At 35.0% G+C, this 18,460-nt stretch overlaps 1 protein-coding gene across 17 annotated transcripts in view; it reads right to left on the bottom strand.

The window, feature by feature from the left end:
* celf5a (cugbp, Elav-like family member 5a) overlaps window positions 1-18,460 on the bottom strand; it is a 241,567-nt gene that overhangs the window by 159,739 nt on the left and 63,368 nt on the right. For 2 of the 17 annotated variants that reach the window (XM_048182968.1, XM_048182966.1), the window contains exon 2: window positions 6,369-6,525. The exons of 14 other annotated variants lie outside the window; for them this stretch is intronic. In XM_048182968.1, the coding sequence (XP_048038925.1) occupies window positions 6,369-6,446 (78 nt within the window). In that variant the 5' untranslated portion in view covers window positions 6,447-6,525. The remainder of the gene's footprint in view (window positions 1-6,368; window positions 6,526-18,460) is intronic. One more of the 17 variants, XM_048182967.1, reaches the window with a different exon arrangement.

The raw sequence follows: 18,460 nt of genomic DNA on the forward strand, positions 1-18,460 counted from the left end.
TTGTCTTAAAGGTACAGTATTTTCTCTGCTGGCACGTCTGTTCTCCTCATCTGTATTCAGCATGTGCCTGTGTTAACGTCCTGTTTACAGACTTCATAAATATTTACACACAAAGGAAATTTTGGGAAATTATTACAAAGCACTTTGTTTGCAAGCCCAGTATAAAGATTAACCAAAATAAAACTAAAAAATGTTTGGATTTATGACCAGTGGACTAGTGCATCTCTATTTTTTTTATTATAGTTCAAATCATCCCCCGGGCCAGATTGGACACCTTTTTGGGCCGTATTCGGCCCGCAGACCGTATGTTTGACACCCCTGCTTTAGGGTCTCCATAGAATGCATAATTTCCTTTCCAAACATTCGGCTTTGGGCACATCCTTAGTCTCTAGCATTATTTTGCTTTTTGCTATCATGTTTGTAGCATATTTTAGTACATTGCTAACATAAATTAGCATGTTGCGGGCATTTTTAACATTGTGCTAAATGCATAAATTAACATGTTACTATCATGTCTTACCAAATTGCTTACATGTTTTAACATACTGCTAGTATGTTTTAGCATGTTTTAGCACATTGCTAGCATGTTTTAGCACATTGCTAGCATGAATTAGCATTTTGCTAAAATGATTTAACATGCTGCTAGTATGTTTTAAAGGGTTAGTTCACCCTAAAATGAAAATTCTGTCATTGTTTACTCACCACTAGTTGTTCTTGACTTGCATAAATCCTAACATTAAGGAAGATATTTTGAGGAATGTGGGTAACCAAACAGTTGATGGGCCCCATTGACTTCAATAGTAGTCAATGGTAAAAAAAAAATTACTATGGATGTCAGTGGGGACCAGAATCTTTGTCTTTTGTGTGCAGCTGAAAAAAGAAATTGATAGGGGTTTGGAAGAACTTAAGGGTAAGTAAATGATGACAGAATTTTCATTTTGGGGTGAACTATCACTTTAACACAATGTTGGCATAATTTAACATGTTGCTAGCATGTTTTAACACATTGCTAGCATGAATCAGCATGTTGACAGAATGTCAAGCCAACATAATAAAAAAATAAATTCTTCTTCCAAAATTAAGAAAATACATAAATAATATAAAATACCCACAATGGTGCAAGGACAGGGGACTGTTGAGCCGCCCCATCCGCCAGTAGTGGTTAGTGAATAAGACGCAGGTTTTTGCACTGAAATAACATGCAAAAGTGGAACAACTGTTTAGTGAATTTATCCAGAGCTGGATAAATCAGGGTGCCCTAGCGAATGCATGCTCACTTTTCGCTTTCACTTTTGCTTTCTGAATTGCTTTCGAATTCGAATAGTAACTCGTTTGGGGGGGGGGACATGGCACCATCAATGCCCCCCCTTGGCGCCGGCCCTGAATTCATCCCTAAAGATATAATTATACAATACAACCAGCAAATCAGATACAAAACACTGGAAGACCCCCCATGAATCTTCCATTGCTTTCAACGCCAGCTGAAACCCACAACAAAAGAACGACAGACCCAGCTGAGTTTTCATCTCACATATTTCATTTTCTTTCTCGTTCTCTCCTTCGAGACGCACATGATGCCGTCCTCCCTCTCCTAATTTGTTCCTGTTTCCTTTCTTCTTCCACATCTCTTCTCTTTCAAGCTTTCTCTTCCCTCCCTCTGCCTCGATCTTTCTTTTTATATTTCTCCTTGCTCTCAGCTTTTCTTTTCCCTCTTTATCTCCGCTTCATACGGTATAACTGTGCGCTGGGGTGAGGATAATGAGGTTGTTCATCCAGAACTTCAAACCCGAGTCTCTCCGCCCGATTCTAAAACAAACCTAATCCCGGAACAAACATTTTGACATACAGACGCAGAGGCGAGAAAAGGTGTGTGCGATTCCTTGTGTCACATTTTCCAATTCATGCTTCAATAAAATAAATGCAGAATACAAAGAATAAACGACCAACATTTATTTTGTGAGAAGTCTTGCGTATTTGATAGTCAGTTCACCCAAAAAGGAAAATTCTGTCATGATTTACTCACCCACATGCTTTATTAAATAGCTTACATAAAGTTCATAGTGACTATATTATAATGTGCAGAACAAAGAGATTTGACAGCTTTCATGAAGGGAGTTTTCCTGTACAAATCACTCAATATGTTCAAGGATAACAGAATTTGTATTTTTGGGTGAACTACTCATTTAATGTTCGCCAGTAGCGAACAGATGTAAAATATTTGTACATGAAAAGGAAAGGTAATTAAAAAGTGGGAGAAAGATAGAGAGAGATTTCCCATCATGCTAAATTGGTCGGCCAACATATTGTGCACACAGGCCCGTTAATAGTGGCAGGTTTGTAATTGTAATTGCAGTCAGTGGGGGAAAAAAACCATGATGCTACATTGCCCTGCCATATTTACCATAAATCAGATTAATATGGTGTAATTACCACAGCTTGGCCTGTTTAAACAGCATACATGAGATCTATCATAACAAAGAGGTCTAATATGCCTGGAGAGAGTCATCTATTATCATTTCCATGCTAAATGACAGTTCCAAGTCCATTTCATGAGTTTAATACAATGGAAACACTTTAGTTTAGGGTTCAATTCTCACTGTTAACTAGTTGCTTATTGTCATGCATATTACTAGGATATTGGCTGTTTATTAGTACTTATAAAGCACATATTAATGTCCTATTCTGCATGACCATATTCTACATCCATTAATCCTACCCAATATTACATTTAATATTTATATATTGAATTATAATGATTATATTATCTTAATAAAATATCAAATTAATATTATAAAAATATTAATTATATTTGCACACACACACACACACACACATATATATATATATATATATATATATATATATATATATATATATATATATATATATATATATATATATATATATTTATATATATATATATAAAATATTAATATAATACAATAAATTAATTTAAATTAATATTAAATTAATATAAACTATATATTTACATTTACATTTACATTTACGCATTTGGCAGACGCTTTTATCCAAAGCGACTTACATTGCATTATACTATACATTTGTATCTGAGTATGTGCAATCCCTGGGATCGAACCCATGACCTTGGCATTGTTAGTGCCATGCTCTAACCACTGAGCTACAGAAAAGCATATATTTACAGATAAATATTAATATACATTATTATTCATTTACCATATACAATTGATTGCACCTAGCTAACAACAACTTGCTTTGTTCTGGTTTCACCTCACTCCAGTCTAAACTAACTGATTTTATAGGTAGGCCTAATTTACTACACATTGTCATTTAAATAACCTGAAAATATTGTGGATTATTAAGGCTAATTTTACTAACCACTCTTGCTAAATGGGGTAAGCACACTTGTGTTCTCATTTCAGAGTTGTTCGAGTAAATGATTCATTATAGACCGTGTGGACAGATCAGTTGTTGTCATGATTCATTAAAATAAATCTGTTCAAATGAGTCATTAGGTCGCGAATTGGACATTAGCGGACGTTGACGCGTTGCGTGCGAATCGTGACTGTTATTAGGACATCGCAAAAGATTTGTCAACACAAAAAACACTTCACCACTCGATAGGATTTTCTTTTTGTTTACTGAAAGTGTGGTTTATGTCAGCTGCACGTGCAGGGCGCCTGTCAGAGAATATGAGGTGACGTTCTTTTTAGCACTATTCACACCCAACGGTTATTCAGGAAAACATTCTCTGAATGGATCCATGGATTCGGTCTTACAAACTTTTAGCATTGTGTCAGTTGATTTAGATTATTATTTGTGAGGTAGACAGAGTGCAAAGACGGTGCTTACTTTGAAGACAGAGAGAGCTCGCGCGCACGAGGGAGGAGCTCTGCTCGTTCTGTCCATCAGCGCAGCAGTCAACTCCCTCCTTCATTTTACAGTCGAATGGTGGCTAGAACGCCTCCGGGTTCAAAGGTCAATACAGAATGGATTAATCTGCGTTATTTTTTTCTCAGATTAATTAATCGAAATTAATGCGTTATTTTGACAGCCCTAATATATGTGTGTATATATATATATATATATATATATATATATATATATATATATATATATATATATATATATGACTCATTTATAATACATATATCTTTATATATTACTCAAAACCATTTATATTACATACGCAATAAATAAATATATTAATAAATAAATATATTGGCTGCAAAACAATTAAACTATGGCTAACCAGTCAAGTCTTGACCTCTTGTAACACACCAACTATTCTTTGCTTTAAAAGAAAAAGCGATTTGGTTGGCGACAGTTTACGAAAATCGGGATCAGGAGGGTGAAATGAAACGGACAGCTCTCTTTCCTTGTCATCACGTCCGTAATCACAACTCTTGTTTGGCTATCGACCGCGGGGCCGGTGTAATTCTGCCGCGTGTTTGCAGTGTGCGTCCAGGGCAGGTGGAGGCGAGTGTATGTCTGCTGAAGACAGGGCCTTCTACTGTAATGGGGAAGCTGTAGAAATGAGCCTGTGTGCTGTTGTACTTTAGGGCAGTTCATCTCTGCAATGAATAGTCCCCTATGGGCCGGATGCTTAATGGCATTTATTAATAGAAGCATGCAGCCAGTAGTTTGGGCCAGAGCCCTCCGAGAGCCCTTTATTAAAGTATCTGGACATAAAGGGAGGTAGAGAAAGACAGAGAGAGAGAGAGAAACTGCAAATGTGCAAGTATATTGATTGTTCAGCAGAGGAGAGTGTGTAGATCGCTGTGTGTGTATCAGTGTGTGAGACGGCAAGAAAAAGAGATACGAAGGACAGCCCCAAGCATTGGTAGTGACATAGATTAAGGTAAACTAAAGCCTGACTGTCATTCTCACTGTTTTTACTAATTGCCTTTGTGTTACCGGTCCAAAAGCTCAAATGTTAAAGAGTTATGTAAACCAACCAAAATGAAAATTCTGTCATCATTTACTCTCTCTCATGTCTTTTAAAAATAGTATGATGTTTTTTGTTTTGTTTTTTCTTCAGAGGCACTCAGATGTTTAACTGAATGTTCAAGCTGCACTTTTCCATACAGTGAAAGTGAATAGTGACAGCTATCATGCAAGACTTCAAGGATAATGACTTAAATTTCAGTCTTTTTCATACATAACTTCAGAAGACTTGGAATATACTTAACTACTTTTATGGTTTTTGTCTTTTTTAAGCTTGTCACCTTCAGTCCCCATCCACTTTCATTTTCAGAAAGGTGCAGATCCTTTTGTACTCCTTGAAAAGTCATACAAGGTTGGAACAACATGAAGGTGAGTAAACGATGACAAATTTCATTTTTGTTTTCCATTAGTTTAGTAATGATAACCATATATGAGGTAAAACATTGGCAGCTGGATCAAAAATTTACTAATGAGGCAATCTTCTTTTCAAGTCAAAAATTTGACAGACAAATCAACAAATTATATCCTTAATTGCCAAGTAAGTCTCCCAGAAGCTGAAATGTATAACCTCTGTAATATTGAATAAAATATTGCCGAAAACAAAACAAACCAAACCAAGAACTAAACCAAAACAAAAAAAACAAACAAACAAAAAACAAACAAAAAGCAAAGCAAAACAAAACAAAACAAATCAAATCAAAACATTCACACAATAGCTTACACTATTTTTATTTTTATTTGTGAATTGCAGGGAAGCGACGCAACTGACTGTAGGTCACACATGACAATGACAACATGACAAATGTAGTATGTCCAGATTTCATTCATACTACACACACTTCATACTTATAGAACATACTTATTTTTAATGCCAAGTACATATTTATTCAAGAGAAACTTACTCAGAGAGTATGCGATTTTGGATGCAGCCATACTCTATGCAGTGACGTACATGCAAATATTTGGTCAACAAATCCAAGCACGCAATCCCGTACATACTTAATGATGATTGCGTTGCTGTGGCGGTAATAAACCTCCGTAATCAAGGGTGTGATAAAGTTAACGTCAAATGTCTGTGCTATTAAAACGAATATAGCTAGCTATAAACAAGTTGATAGTTTAACATCAACTTCTGAACAAGATTCTCTTTAAACCGTCACTCCACTATGACAGTAGTCGATCTGAAAGAGAAAAATGACTTTCGGCCTAACATACGAAAAATAAAAATTTTAAAAATCAAGCGTGCCACTCTAATAAACATGTTATCGATGAAAAAACCATCCACTACTGTAAAGTGAAAATGTATCTTACCTGAGTTGGAGAACATGGGAGTGATTTTGTAGAAAACATGGAAAAGAGAGAGAGAGAGAGAAAGAGAAAAAAAAAAGAGGAGTAAGTGATAAGCTCAAAACAGTTCAAAGCATTTGCAGACCGTTTTATACCTTTGGCAAGAAATCACAGAGCAAATAATGGTATTTACACAGCAGATGAATCCTCATTGGTAATGCTGGCAGTGACATCACTTTGCATTTCTTTCATAGGTGCCAAATTCGATGCCTCTGTTGGTTGTGAAGATCTAAGCGTGAAACTCAGTAAGCCCTGGAACAGATAACTGTTTGATGTACGGACTCCAAATAGACACTCTAAACTGGAATGACATGAAATTAGACGGCTTGCACGTGTGTACGCATGTGTTTCTGTGATTCTGTGTGCTAATACTGCTTTCAGATGATGTCTTGACCTCCTGCCCTCTGATCAGGGGGCGCTCGGGTTCACTTGGTGCACTTAAAACAATAAATATTCATGGATGCTTCACTTGACCCTCCCACCCACATAAGCCCCACCCACCTGCCTGCGTTTATACCATCCAAGGCCATCTGCATTAGACCGAGTCAAGCTGTGCGCTCTCTCTCACCTCCTTCAAACCCTTCCATACTTCCAGCACGGAGCCAGTTCCCCATACTCTCATCCAAGGCAACCTACACTTGGCACGGCAGGCGGAGAAAACACACAGCTTGTGTCTCGGTGCTCAATCTCGCTCTCTCCCACCACCAGTGCAGAAAATAATGTACGCCAAAGATGATTTTCATACCCCTCGCCCATGCTTAATGTTATGGAAACTGCGAGGAGATTGTATAAGGCTGGGTAATACACTGGGACGTTTATATAAAATATAGACAGTGAAAGAGTTTTGATGTATGTATGCTATTGCATTCTAATAATGGCAGAGATGTTAATATTTTCCTGGCATCATAAAATTATTATTTTTTCATTTTTCAACAAACAAAATAAACGATTTATTTTAATGCGCAGCTTGTCAATGAAGCACATTTGAGTCGCTTGTAAAGTGCGTTTGAAACCTCTTGTGCAAAAAAAGTATGTATGTATGATGCCCATAAGGATTTCGTGGAACAACATGCATTATATTGTACTTCTTTGGGGGATATTTGGAGTTTCTGCGCAAGAGCGCCCTCTGGCTTTCAGATGGAGCAGCATTTACTACTACATTTAGCCGTGCTTCACTGACAAGCTGCGCATAAAAAACTGCAGCCATGCCAAATCGCAAAATTAATTTTGTGCAGTTAAAATTGTCCAGCCCTAATAATCAATCAATATAAATAAATAAATAATTAATCTAAATGTTAAATTATTTTTGGCATCAAAAATTAAAAAATAGTTTTCATATTATTTTTTACAACCAACACAAACCTACACCAAAAATCTTTTTTATAATTTTATATTCTTACTGTTAAAATAGTCTTGGCATCACAAAATAAGATTTTTTTTTTATTATTTTTCAACAAACAAAATAAATCTACTCCAAATCAAATAAATAAATATTCTGCTATTTTTATTATTATTATACACTGATATTTTTTTTTAAATAATCATAATATTTTAGTCTTATATTTCTGTATTACATATTAACAGAGAATTTACTTGCAGGTTATAAATAATTTCAAATTAAAAAGAACATATGCAAATAATTTCAAATAAGGCAAGTTAGATAAGCTTCAGCACTGGACAGCACCCTACTTGTATTAAAAGCGCACAATAATCTGCATTTTCCCCAAACACTTCTGCCGTTTGCCATTGGTTGACTAAACAGATAGCCCCGCCCCCAACTTGCGCAATTAGTTGAGCTAACGTTGCTCTGTTGTGTTGCTTGAGATGTTCAAACGAACAGCAGTTTTGAAAGCTCCACAGAGCCACGACGCTCACAGTCTTCGGGGGAATCAACCTAGAAAGAGCTTATTTATAGTTGTCTCTGCATATTAAACTGGGATACGAGAAAGTATTTTAACACAGTACAAAATTACACGAACCACCTTGAAAGAATAAAGCAGAGATTGCATTTCAGCACCGGACAGCAGTTCAGCACCGGACAGCTCCCAATAAGCCTCAACTGGGAAATGCAAGGGAGTGGCAACCGGGACAAGCTTACTGAAAAAATAAAGGGTTTAACCAACAGTGCTTCACTCAACTCCACTGCTGCAACATGCCAGGCCTGGAGCGAGAGTGTGCTGGAATGATAAACAAACAAGCGTTTTCTATTTTTTCCAAAGGGTGGAGGAAATAAAGCTTGGGAGAAGGGGGGTGAGAAAATAAGACTCAGGGGCATTGGAACATGAGCTGATTTCAGCTGTGCGCAAACGGGCGTCAGAGGATGAGAGCGGAGCGTCAGATGTTTGAGAAGGGCTGACGCAAGAGGGGGAGGATGAAGCTACTGGCGACGTGATGCCTCTGGAAAGTTCCATATGAGACGAGCGGAACGGGAGCAGAAGCTGGAAAAGCTTATGTTAAAGGATTAGTTTGTCCAAAAAATGAGAATTCAGTTATCATTTACTCAGCCTCAATGTTGTTCCAAACACTTGGGTTTCTTTTCTCTGTGGGATACAAAACGAGACGCTTTGAACAATGTGGTAGTCACTAATTTCCATTCAATGAACAGGAGCTTTCAAGTCACTTTCAAACCAAGCAGATTTCTGTTGGTCCGACTGACCAACTTGAAGCTGTTGCAGAATATGCACAGGGAAATCTTTTGGCCCCACGTAAAATTCCAGATCTTGTGGATTTCTATTGAAATGACTGGATTTCGGCTGTGAAAATTCGCCAAACAACAATAAATGTGACCGCACCTTTAAATTAATGAACGATTCATTCACACTTTGCTTGTGAACCGAATTAAATGATTCTCTGAAAACATCCGGTTCAAAAGAAAATTTGGTTCACAAATTCAACATCTCTGCCGAGGATTTTTAGTGAATAATGACTTCGGTCTTTCATCCAAAGCTTCATTCCTCATTCATTGTAACTGTACACTGTAAACCCTAATGCTCAAAATAATTAATTGGTTTGAGTAGGATAAACTGAAATTAAACAAAGTAGTTCAGTCAAATTAACTTGTATGAGTATTTAGCACTTTCTTATTCTTTCAAGTTCACAGAACTGATATATTTTAAGTAAACTGAACTGTTTAATTACTTTGAGTTTTATGAACTTATTTCTTTTAATTTAGATGAACTTAAGTCTAACTTAATTTCTTAACTTTCTTAACAACTGATTGCCTCAATTTTTTTGAGTTTTGCCAACGTATTCATGTTCAAAGTGTAGGGAAAGAGCAACCAACACATTTTTGTCAGATTTTTTCCATTTGTGGTTTGCGGAGGAAAGAAAGTCATGAGAGTAAGCTATCATGAGTCAAATGATTCACTGAAAAGATTCGGTCTTTCTCACAATAATAATTATAATAAAAAAATCTCACAAATCTCCAGCCAGGATTTTTTTGTGAATAACCACTAAAATTTGTCTTCTGTCCAAAACTTCAGTTATAATTCATTGTAATTGTGGAGAAAAGAGCAATCAACAGATTCATCACAATTTCTCCATTTGTGGTTTGTAGAGTAAAGACAATAATGAACACCGATCCAACTAATTCAAACTAATTCTTTAAGACATGTTTTGGGGGATTCTGAAAAAAAAAAAAAAAAAATATATATATATATATATATATATATATATATATATATATGACAGAACGCTTCTTTTAAGTGTTCTTCTTCAACCCTGACCTCTCAACAACTGCGAGAACATTTGGGGCCATATTTGTCCTTTGTCTTTTCTCTTCCAGCACTTTAAAATTCATCCTCTCCTCGAAAAACAGGAATACACTCCACGAACAAATAGGGATTCGCACACATACACACACACCTCTGACATTTTAATCATAGACAGGAGCACTCAGAGTTCAAGACAAAGCCCAATCACTCGCAAGATAATTTGGGTCTCCACTTCAATCAGTGGCCTTGGTAATCGCATCAGCCCCTCTTACAGTCTCTTTTCTCTTTCTCTCTCCATCTCTATCCCTCACTTTTGTTTCAGGCTTTCAGGAAAGACAATGGGCTCTTTCATTCTGAAGACATGTTTAAAAAATGCCCCATTGTCCACAAGAGCAAGCTTCAAATCAGGGGCCACCTGTAATTAACGTTACTGCAATCAAGTCTTAATCAAACCTGTACATCTTGTATAAACTTTAGCCATAAAAATTAACGCCTCTTTTAAAATGTCAGCTTAATTACAAAAGCAGGCAACAAGTGCATGCAATAATAATAATGCAGTGTAGTGAGAGTTGTCATTGTGTACAGTAAAAATACCAATGTAAAATGCTTTGTATTTAAGTCGTTTTTATTATGTGAAAATTATATTATGAAAAGTAAAAACTCCTAATTCAAACTTTCATTATTTGCTACTGCAAATTTCAGAAAACAATAGAGTATTATAAATAAGCTGTGTAAATGTTTTTGTGGAGTCGATCTGCGAGCAAAACATTCTTTTGAGTCAGTTCTTTTCAATGAATCATTCTAGCTTAAATGATTCGTGAATTGTTTGCCGTTTATCCCAAAAACATTGTTCACAAATGTTTTAAAATCACAACTTTAAATATTTTAATTTTAATAAACAATTTTTAAAGGGATAGTTCACCCAAAAATGAAATCCCAGTGATTTACTCACCCTCAAGCCATCCTAGGTGTATATGACTATCTTCTTTCAGATGAACACAATCAGAGATATATTTAAAAATATCCTTAGTCCTCCAAGGTTTATAATGGTTGTGAATGGCTGCCTAAATTTTGAAGACAAAAAAAAAATGCATCCATCCATAAAAAAAAAAAAAATGAATCCATATGATTCCAGGGGGTTAATAAAGGCCTTCTGAAGCGAATCTATGCATTTGTGTAAAACAGCTATCCTTATGGATGGATGCATTTTCTTTGTCTTCAAAATTTGGGCAGCCATTCACAACCATTATAAACCTTGGAGAACTAAGGATATTATAAAATATATCTCTGATTTTGTTTGTCTGAAAGAAGATAGATATATACACACCTAGGATGGCTTGAAAGTGAGTAAATCATGGGATAATTTTCATTTTTGGGTGAACTATCCCTTTAATTAAAATTATATAAATCAATTAAAAAAAAATAACAACCTAAAATTAAATCCAATTAAATATTTATTTTATTTTTAATGTGTAATATTTTAAAGGAGACCTATTATGCCCCTTTTTACAAGATGAGTGTGTGAAGCTTCAGCTCAAAATACCTCACAGATCATTTATTATACCATGCTGTAAATACCCATTTTTGAATGCTAGCAAAAACATAATGTTTTCGTGCATGTGTCTTTAAATGCAAATGAGCTACTGCTCCCCGTCCCCTTTCCAGAATAGCGCTTCCTTTACTCACAGCTCCTGCATGCATCGTATACTCTGCCAAATACTAACAAGACATCTGCTCGGTTTTAATTATCATCTATATCGCCATCACACTCAGGGACACTGCAGTTCTTCTACAACATGAAAGTTTATTACCTGCATGCATTTTAAAGCTATATCACTTTAAACTTTAAATTTATCGTTTTCTAAGCACACATCTGAAGCACGTGCACAGAAAGCTGGATGTCAGACAGCAAGTTTCTTTCACCTTTTATTGTGCCAAATTGCCAAATTCACACAAGGTTATGCCAAAAACAGACAAAGTTCACAAACACAGTCAGTTATGTCTGTGAAAGTAAACAGCAGGGACAAAAATCGCATGTGTATATTAAATCTGTGGCGCATTCCCTTCAAAAATTAAAACTAATCCACGTCTTCAGCTGCTCAGATGTCGGGAGTAAATGACAACTGTTATGTTCACTCTTACATCCAATAACAAACCTCAATCACTAACGTTACAGCTGCTCCAGTGTCAAGACAATGGCGGACTGTTTACAACTCACTAGGCATGGTCTATGCTAATACGGCAGTGTCCGTCAACAGTTGTGGGTGGGGCCTGTGCAAAGGCCTGACATTACTTTGTACAGGCCCCGCCCAAGACTGTTGACGGACACTGCGAACGGCTTGTTCTGAGATACTGCTTATGATTTATGTTCAACCAACATGTAAAAGTGAATTATGTATAATAGCTCCCCTTTAAATTACACATTTAAATAAATACATATGCACACACACACATAAATATATATATGTGTGTGTGTGTGTATGTATGCATGTATGTATATATATATAGATAGAGAGAGAGAGAGAGAGAGAGAGAGAGGGAAAGGAGTAGAAGCGAGGGATGAGATGGAGTGAGAAGTAACTGTTTTGACAGGCAGGAGCGGAGGGATGGAAGTCTTCTGTGATGCCTCGTGAAGTGACACCTTGCTGACACGCAAGCGGTCGACCCCCTGCTGCACGTGTACACACACCAAAATAAAGATACGGATGCACACACACACACACACACACACACACACACACACAGACCTAAACAGTCTTCCACATCTCTTTCCTTCTCCTCTGTCTGACAGATCCGAGTGGGGCGACAGGGGATAACAGCAGACAGAAGGATCAATTTAAATGATCTATGAAAGATATTAGTAATGACATTTATGAATACTTTATGGAACCTAGAGAATGTCATCATAAATTTTTATATAGGGAAATGAGTCAAGAATATAAAACAAACAGCATTAAATTTTGAGCGAGACATCCATGTCAGAGGAGGAATATAGTGTGCGGACGAAAAAAACGAGAGAGACAGAAGGAAGAAGACGGTACTTTGTCATCCGCCAACTATTCTGGGCCTTGGAGACTCCCGGCGGACAGTATAGAGGCTCCGTCGGGGCTCACGGCGGACTGTGGGGAAGAGAACTCCAAGAAAACACTCAGCTATCAATAAGCTTATCAGTCTATTGAACGCTCTCTGCAGGCTTAAGATAAGTTGATTTTCCTGTATTAGACAAAAAGCAAAGAATCTAGTACATACAAAATCAGCAAACGTCCTTTTAAATGTACCCGACCTGTCAAATCTCATTGGCATATCTCTGGAATAAAATAAAAAAAAAAACAACCAAATGCAATTATCCAAGATAAAAAACTCAAATGTGAGATATTTTTCAGTTATAAAAATAATTTAAAAAATGAATATATTTTCTATTATTTAATCGGTAATTTCATCTTACTTTCCAGTAAAAATAAATAAATAAATAAAATATAATATAAATAAATAAAATATATAAAATTTGTTTGAAATTCATTTTAAATGAATAATAGAAAAGTTAAAAGCATAAAAAATATATTTTCTTTTATTTAAATTAAAGTAATTTCATTTTGCTTTCCAGTAAAAATAAATAAATAAAATAAAAATAAAATATACATGAATGAATGAATGATAGAAAAGTTAAAAGTAGAAAAAAAAATGAATATATTTAACAGTAATTAACAATTTCATCTTACTTTCCAGTAAAAATAAATAAATAAATACAATGCACATGAATGAAAAGTTACAATATAAAAATATTTTTACTTTTATTTAACAGGTAAAAGAAAGATGAAAAAAATCACTAAAAATTATTAGTTTCATGCACATCTTCACTAAACTTTCCTAAATTTAATTAAATGTTGACTTTACTTCTGTACTTCACTTTAAATTTCACGTTCATTTAATATATAACATTACAATATTACATATAAAATCTCATTGGCATCTCTCTAGATTCAAAACGTCTATAGATAGTCCAAAAAAGCAAGTACCCAAAATAAAAAATTGAAATCTGTGATCAGTTATTAAAGCAAAGAAATGTATGTTTTTATTGAATCTAATCTAATCTAATTGAATCTGGAATTTAATTTTCCAGTAAAAATAACAAGTCAAACAAATACAAAATAAAATGTAAAATATGAATAAATAAAAAATAGAAAAGTTTAAAAATATAAAAACACAATTTTTAAATAAAATGAAATCAATTTAAATTCACTTACATTGGAAAAATCATTAAAATCAGTTTCATTAAAATCATTAAATTTTCAGTTTCAAGCACAAACCTCACTAAGTTTTCATAAATTTTCTTCAAATTTGCTAGTCAACTAGAAAATGTTGATTCATTTCTTTTGCACTTATACTTTTATTTAAAATAACTTCACATGCACAATTAATAAATAACGTTACAATTTGACCAAATTTGCAAGGAATAGTGATACGCCGTCAGCTTTGACAGTTTGCGTGTTCCATATGCTGTGCGAACATCTCATGCACCTTTAATTTTACATACAGTACGGCACAGTTTTTCCCGACAAGATCTACCTTCATTGAAGATAACGCTCTCTCTAGGGAACCGCATCTGCAAAAAAGTTTCCCATCTCTGAAAGCTGTTATTTTTTAGCTTTCCCCATTTACATACCAGTGAAAATGCCTGTTTTTCTACCCACTGATGCCATGACAGGTGAGCGACTATAAAAAGCTCTACTGAACCCTGCGCAGATGGCTCAGCAGAAACACTAATCAAAGCAACAGAGAGTACAAAACTCTAAGTTTTATCATTCCTCACCCTAATTAAAGGTATTGACTGGCTTTTTAAGGTTTGGTAGAGACTGGGGCAAGTTGTCACAAGTGCTATATCTCAAGTTTTTGAGTCAGAAGTCCAATTATACAAATGTTTCTTTACTGTCGCAATGGTAATAATTTCTGAAACTAATCTGATCTTTCGAAACTATATATATATATATATATATATATATATATATATATATATATATATATATAAAATATAAGTTGACACAAGTACTGCATTTTAAGTTTTTTTTTTTAATTAAAAGTCCAATTATACCAATGTTTCTTTTCTCAGATTCATAAAAAAAATTCAACATTCAGAGATTCATAAAAAAATGAATAAACCAATTGCATATTTTAATACTACTACTACTACTACTAAGTTTTTGCAAATGCTATATCTTGTTTTAAACAATAATTTCCAATTATACAAATGTTTATTTTCTGTAGAAATGCTTTTGATTGTTGATTTCAAACATCTAGTTCAAAACTTTCTTAAATAACTAACCTAAGACCAATTATAATTGCTATTGGGGTATGTTGTCACAAAGGTCAAAAATGAATATTCTCGAACTGTATCTTTTTTGCAGGGCAATAATGCCAGAAATGACGAATAGCTGCTTTTAAGCTTTGTTTCGATACTAAAAAACTGAGTTTCAAAAACTAACTTACCCTGAGAAATATTCACTAGAGTAAAAAAATGTGACAACTAACTCCACCCACCCTTATTCCATTGCAGTCTGGCCAAATGCAGTCGGGCTGGAGTTTCAAAACTAAATACTAAGTAGAAAAATTCAGCAAATAACTCTAATATTCCACGTCCTAGCTGTATCCTCTGGGTCACAAGGAGCTTTGTATTCAAATAGCACCTGTTGGAAATAAGCACATCCAAACGGAGAATAATTACAGTGATTTGCGTAAATGCGAGGAGCGTTCAGTAATTGCAGTGTATTGCGCAAGCGGCGAGATCCCGAGCTTGCAATCTCACCCCACAGAGTTCAGAGCACTGGAGCCGGCCAGACTGAGCTACATCAAAAGAGGGCACGGATACCAACAGTAATTAAGTCTCTGTTTCTACGGCAACACAAGAGTGTGCGTTTGACACGGGCCCGATTCTGCTGCTTATTAGCTCTGGCTAAGACGAATGCAAATATTTTCATAATAAGCAGGCGTTGATGACTCTGATGTAAAGGTGCTGATATAACCATCAAGATGCAACACCATTGACCGAATAAGGCTGCATAAGTACACAATAGAGGCCGGTGACAGTGTTAGTAACTAGCCGGAAGTTGCAATCCAACTAGCTTAACCTTTTCAGTGCCATGATATTAGTGCAACTATTTTTAAAATAAATTATTAAATATCTTTTCAAGTAACAAAGCAACCAAATCAGTTTTTTATCACATTTGTTAGCGCCTGCAACTTCACTGCCGATGTGAGGAATTCTGATGGTTTATGTCAGGGGTCTCCAAACTCAATCCTGGAGGGCCAGTGTCCTGCAAGGTTTGGCTCCAACAGCCTCAACACACCTGCCTGGAAGTTTCTAGAATGCCTAATTAGACCTTGATTAGCTGGTTGAGGTCTGTTTAATTAGGTTTGGAGCTAAACCCTGCAGGACAGTGACCCTCTAGGATAGAGTTTGGAGACCCCCGGTTTACGTAAAAGAACATCTTCACAAAAATTCACAGATTCATGCACACTATTTCAGGGGGGTTTTTTATAAGTGGAAAATTTGTTTGCATGTTATGATGTATTCAAAAAACATCTGTTACAAAAAAAATTCAATTTTTTTCCAATACCAGTTATTGCAGGCATGTTCAAAATTTTATCAAAAGATTCAAAATACTGAAATAATAATAATAATAATAATAATAATAATAATAATAAATAAATACACTGGTGGTATTATTATTATTAATAATAATTATATTATATATTAGTGCAGCTATTTTCAACATAGTTTCAAAATAATAATAATAATGATGATAAATAATAATAATAAATAATAATAATAATAATAATAATATAAAACAATAATAATAATAATTTATTATTATAATAAATATAATTATTATTATACAGTTATTTTCAAAAATAGTATAAAAACAATACTAAAAAACAATAATTGTATTATAAATAATAACAAAACAACAAAATTGTTATAAATTAATTAATTAATAAGTGCATCTATTTTCAACTATTTTCAAATTGTTTAGTAATAATAATAATCATAATACTAATATAAAACAACAATAAAATTACTATTTTTAGTGATATTAGTGCATTTTGAATTTTTTTTATAAATAATAATCATTTAAATAATATAAACACCAACAATAGTAATAATAAATGCTATTGTTATAAATAAATAAATAAATATTTTTTAAAATTTGTAACTATCCAATTATTCATTGAAGTAGCTTAGTATGTTGCGCAAATTTTAGCTTGTAGCTAACCAGTTTTTCAAAAGTTCAACTTAACTGATAAGATAGATGAATGTAGTTAGAATAGATAGATGGTTACAGTCCAGTTATGTTTTTGGAGATCCAATTAGTTGATTTCATTGGATTTCAAACCGACCCAGCTCTTTCCACGGTCTCAAAAGCGCACATTAAACAGCACTATCCGAAAAACACTCTGAGCTTCCTCTAGCATGCTCATGCCCTAAAAACTTGTACAGCATCTTCGCCTTGTGAGCTCTCTTGCTTCACCATCGCGGTTGCATATTACAAATTATGTTATTTAGCAAACGTCTAAACCGACACCCGTGGGATGCGGCAGTTGATGGGAGAGAATGCATAATATTGCATAAGGCATTAGCACAGTGTAAAGGCCCCAATGATTGGTGTTAAGGTTTTCATTACTAGAAGTGAATAATTGCTTGTCACTCGGAGCTGGCTAGCCCACAATCATCCTCACTTCTGTGTCATCAATCAGCCGTTAAACTGCTGACGAACCGGGCTCCCTGTTTAAGAGCAGTGGCGGAGACCCTTTGTTTGCTTCGTTACCTTTGAGGGAGAATGCAAAGGAAATGCGCTGTTGTTGAGGAAGCTGATGGACAGGACGAGACGTAGCTTTGACTTTGGATATGTTTCAATGGAAGATGAAGGGAACTATGTGGGAATTTTGCCAAGTAAGACATGTTCCTGGATCAACATATTTTGTTGATCCTGGTACAACATTCCTATCTGAATATTTCGTCCTATTCCTGTGATGATAGGTGAATAACACTGATGTAGAAGCACCTAACCCTGGCTTTAAGCCTAATCTTGACATAAACTGTAGACCTGTCCCTCAAATCTGATTGGTTCCAAGATTAACAAAGATGTTGACGTTGGAAAATGTTGTACTTGGTGAAATCACGTTCACCATGGGAAATCAGATGAAAGGTGCACAAAAATGACATATTTCAACTTTAAGATGTAAAATGTGCTTGTCAAAGGAACAAAGACGTGCTAAACTGAAATAAAACACAGGCCTATCTAAGATCATAATCATCAATAAAATCGCTATCCGTGTATCTTTTCAATTCCTCCAGCAGTGTTTACTTCGAGAACGGAGTATGAATCTCAATGCCTCCTAGTTGTTACACGTGGCCAGTTGCATCTCTTGCACATCGGACTGTAAGTTGAGGCAGAGAGTGCAAGACAAGCTTTTTCATT

The sequence above is a fragment of the Megalobrama amblycephala genome, linkage group LG2, assembly GCF_018812025.1.
Source record: "Megalobrama amblycephala isolate DHTTF-2021 linkage group LG2, ASM1881202v1, whole genome shotgun sequence".
In the NCBI taxonomy this organism is placed as follows: Eukaryota; Metazoa; Chordata; class Actinopteri; order Cypriniformes; family Xenocyprididae; genus Megalobrama; species Megalobrama amblycephala.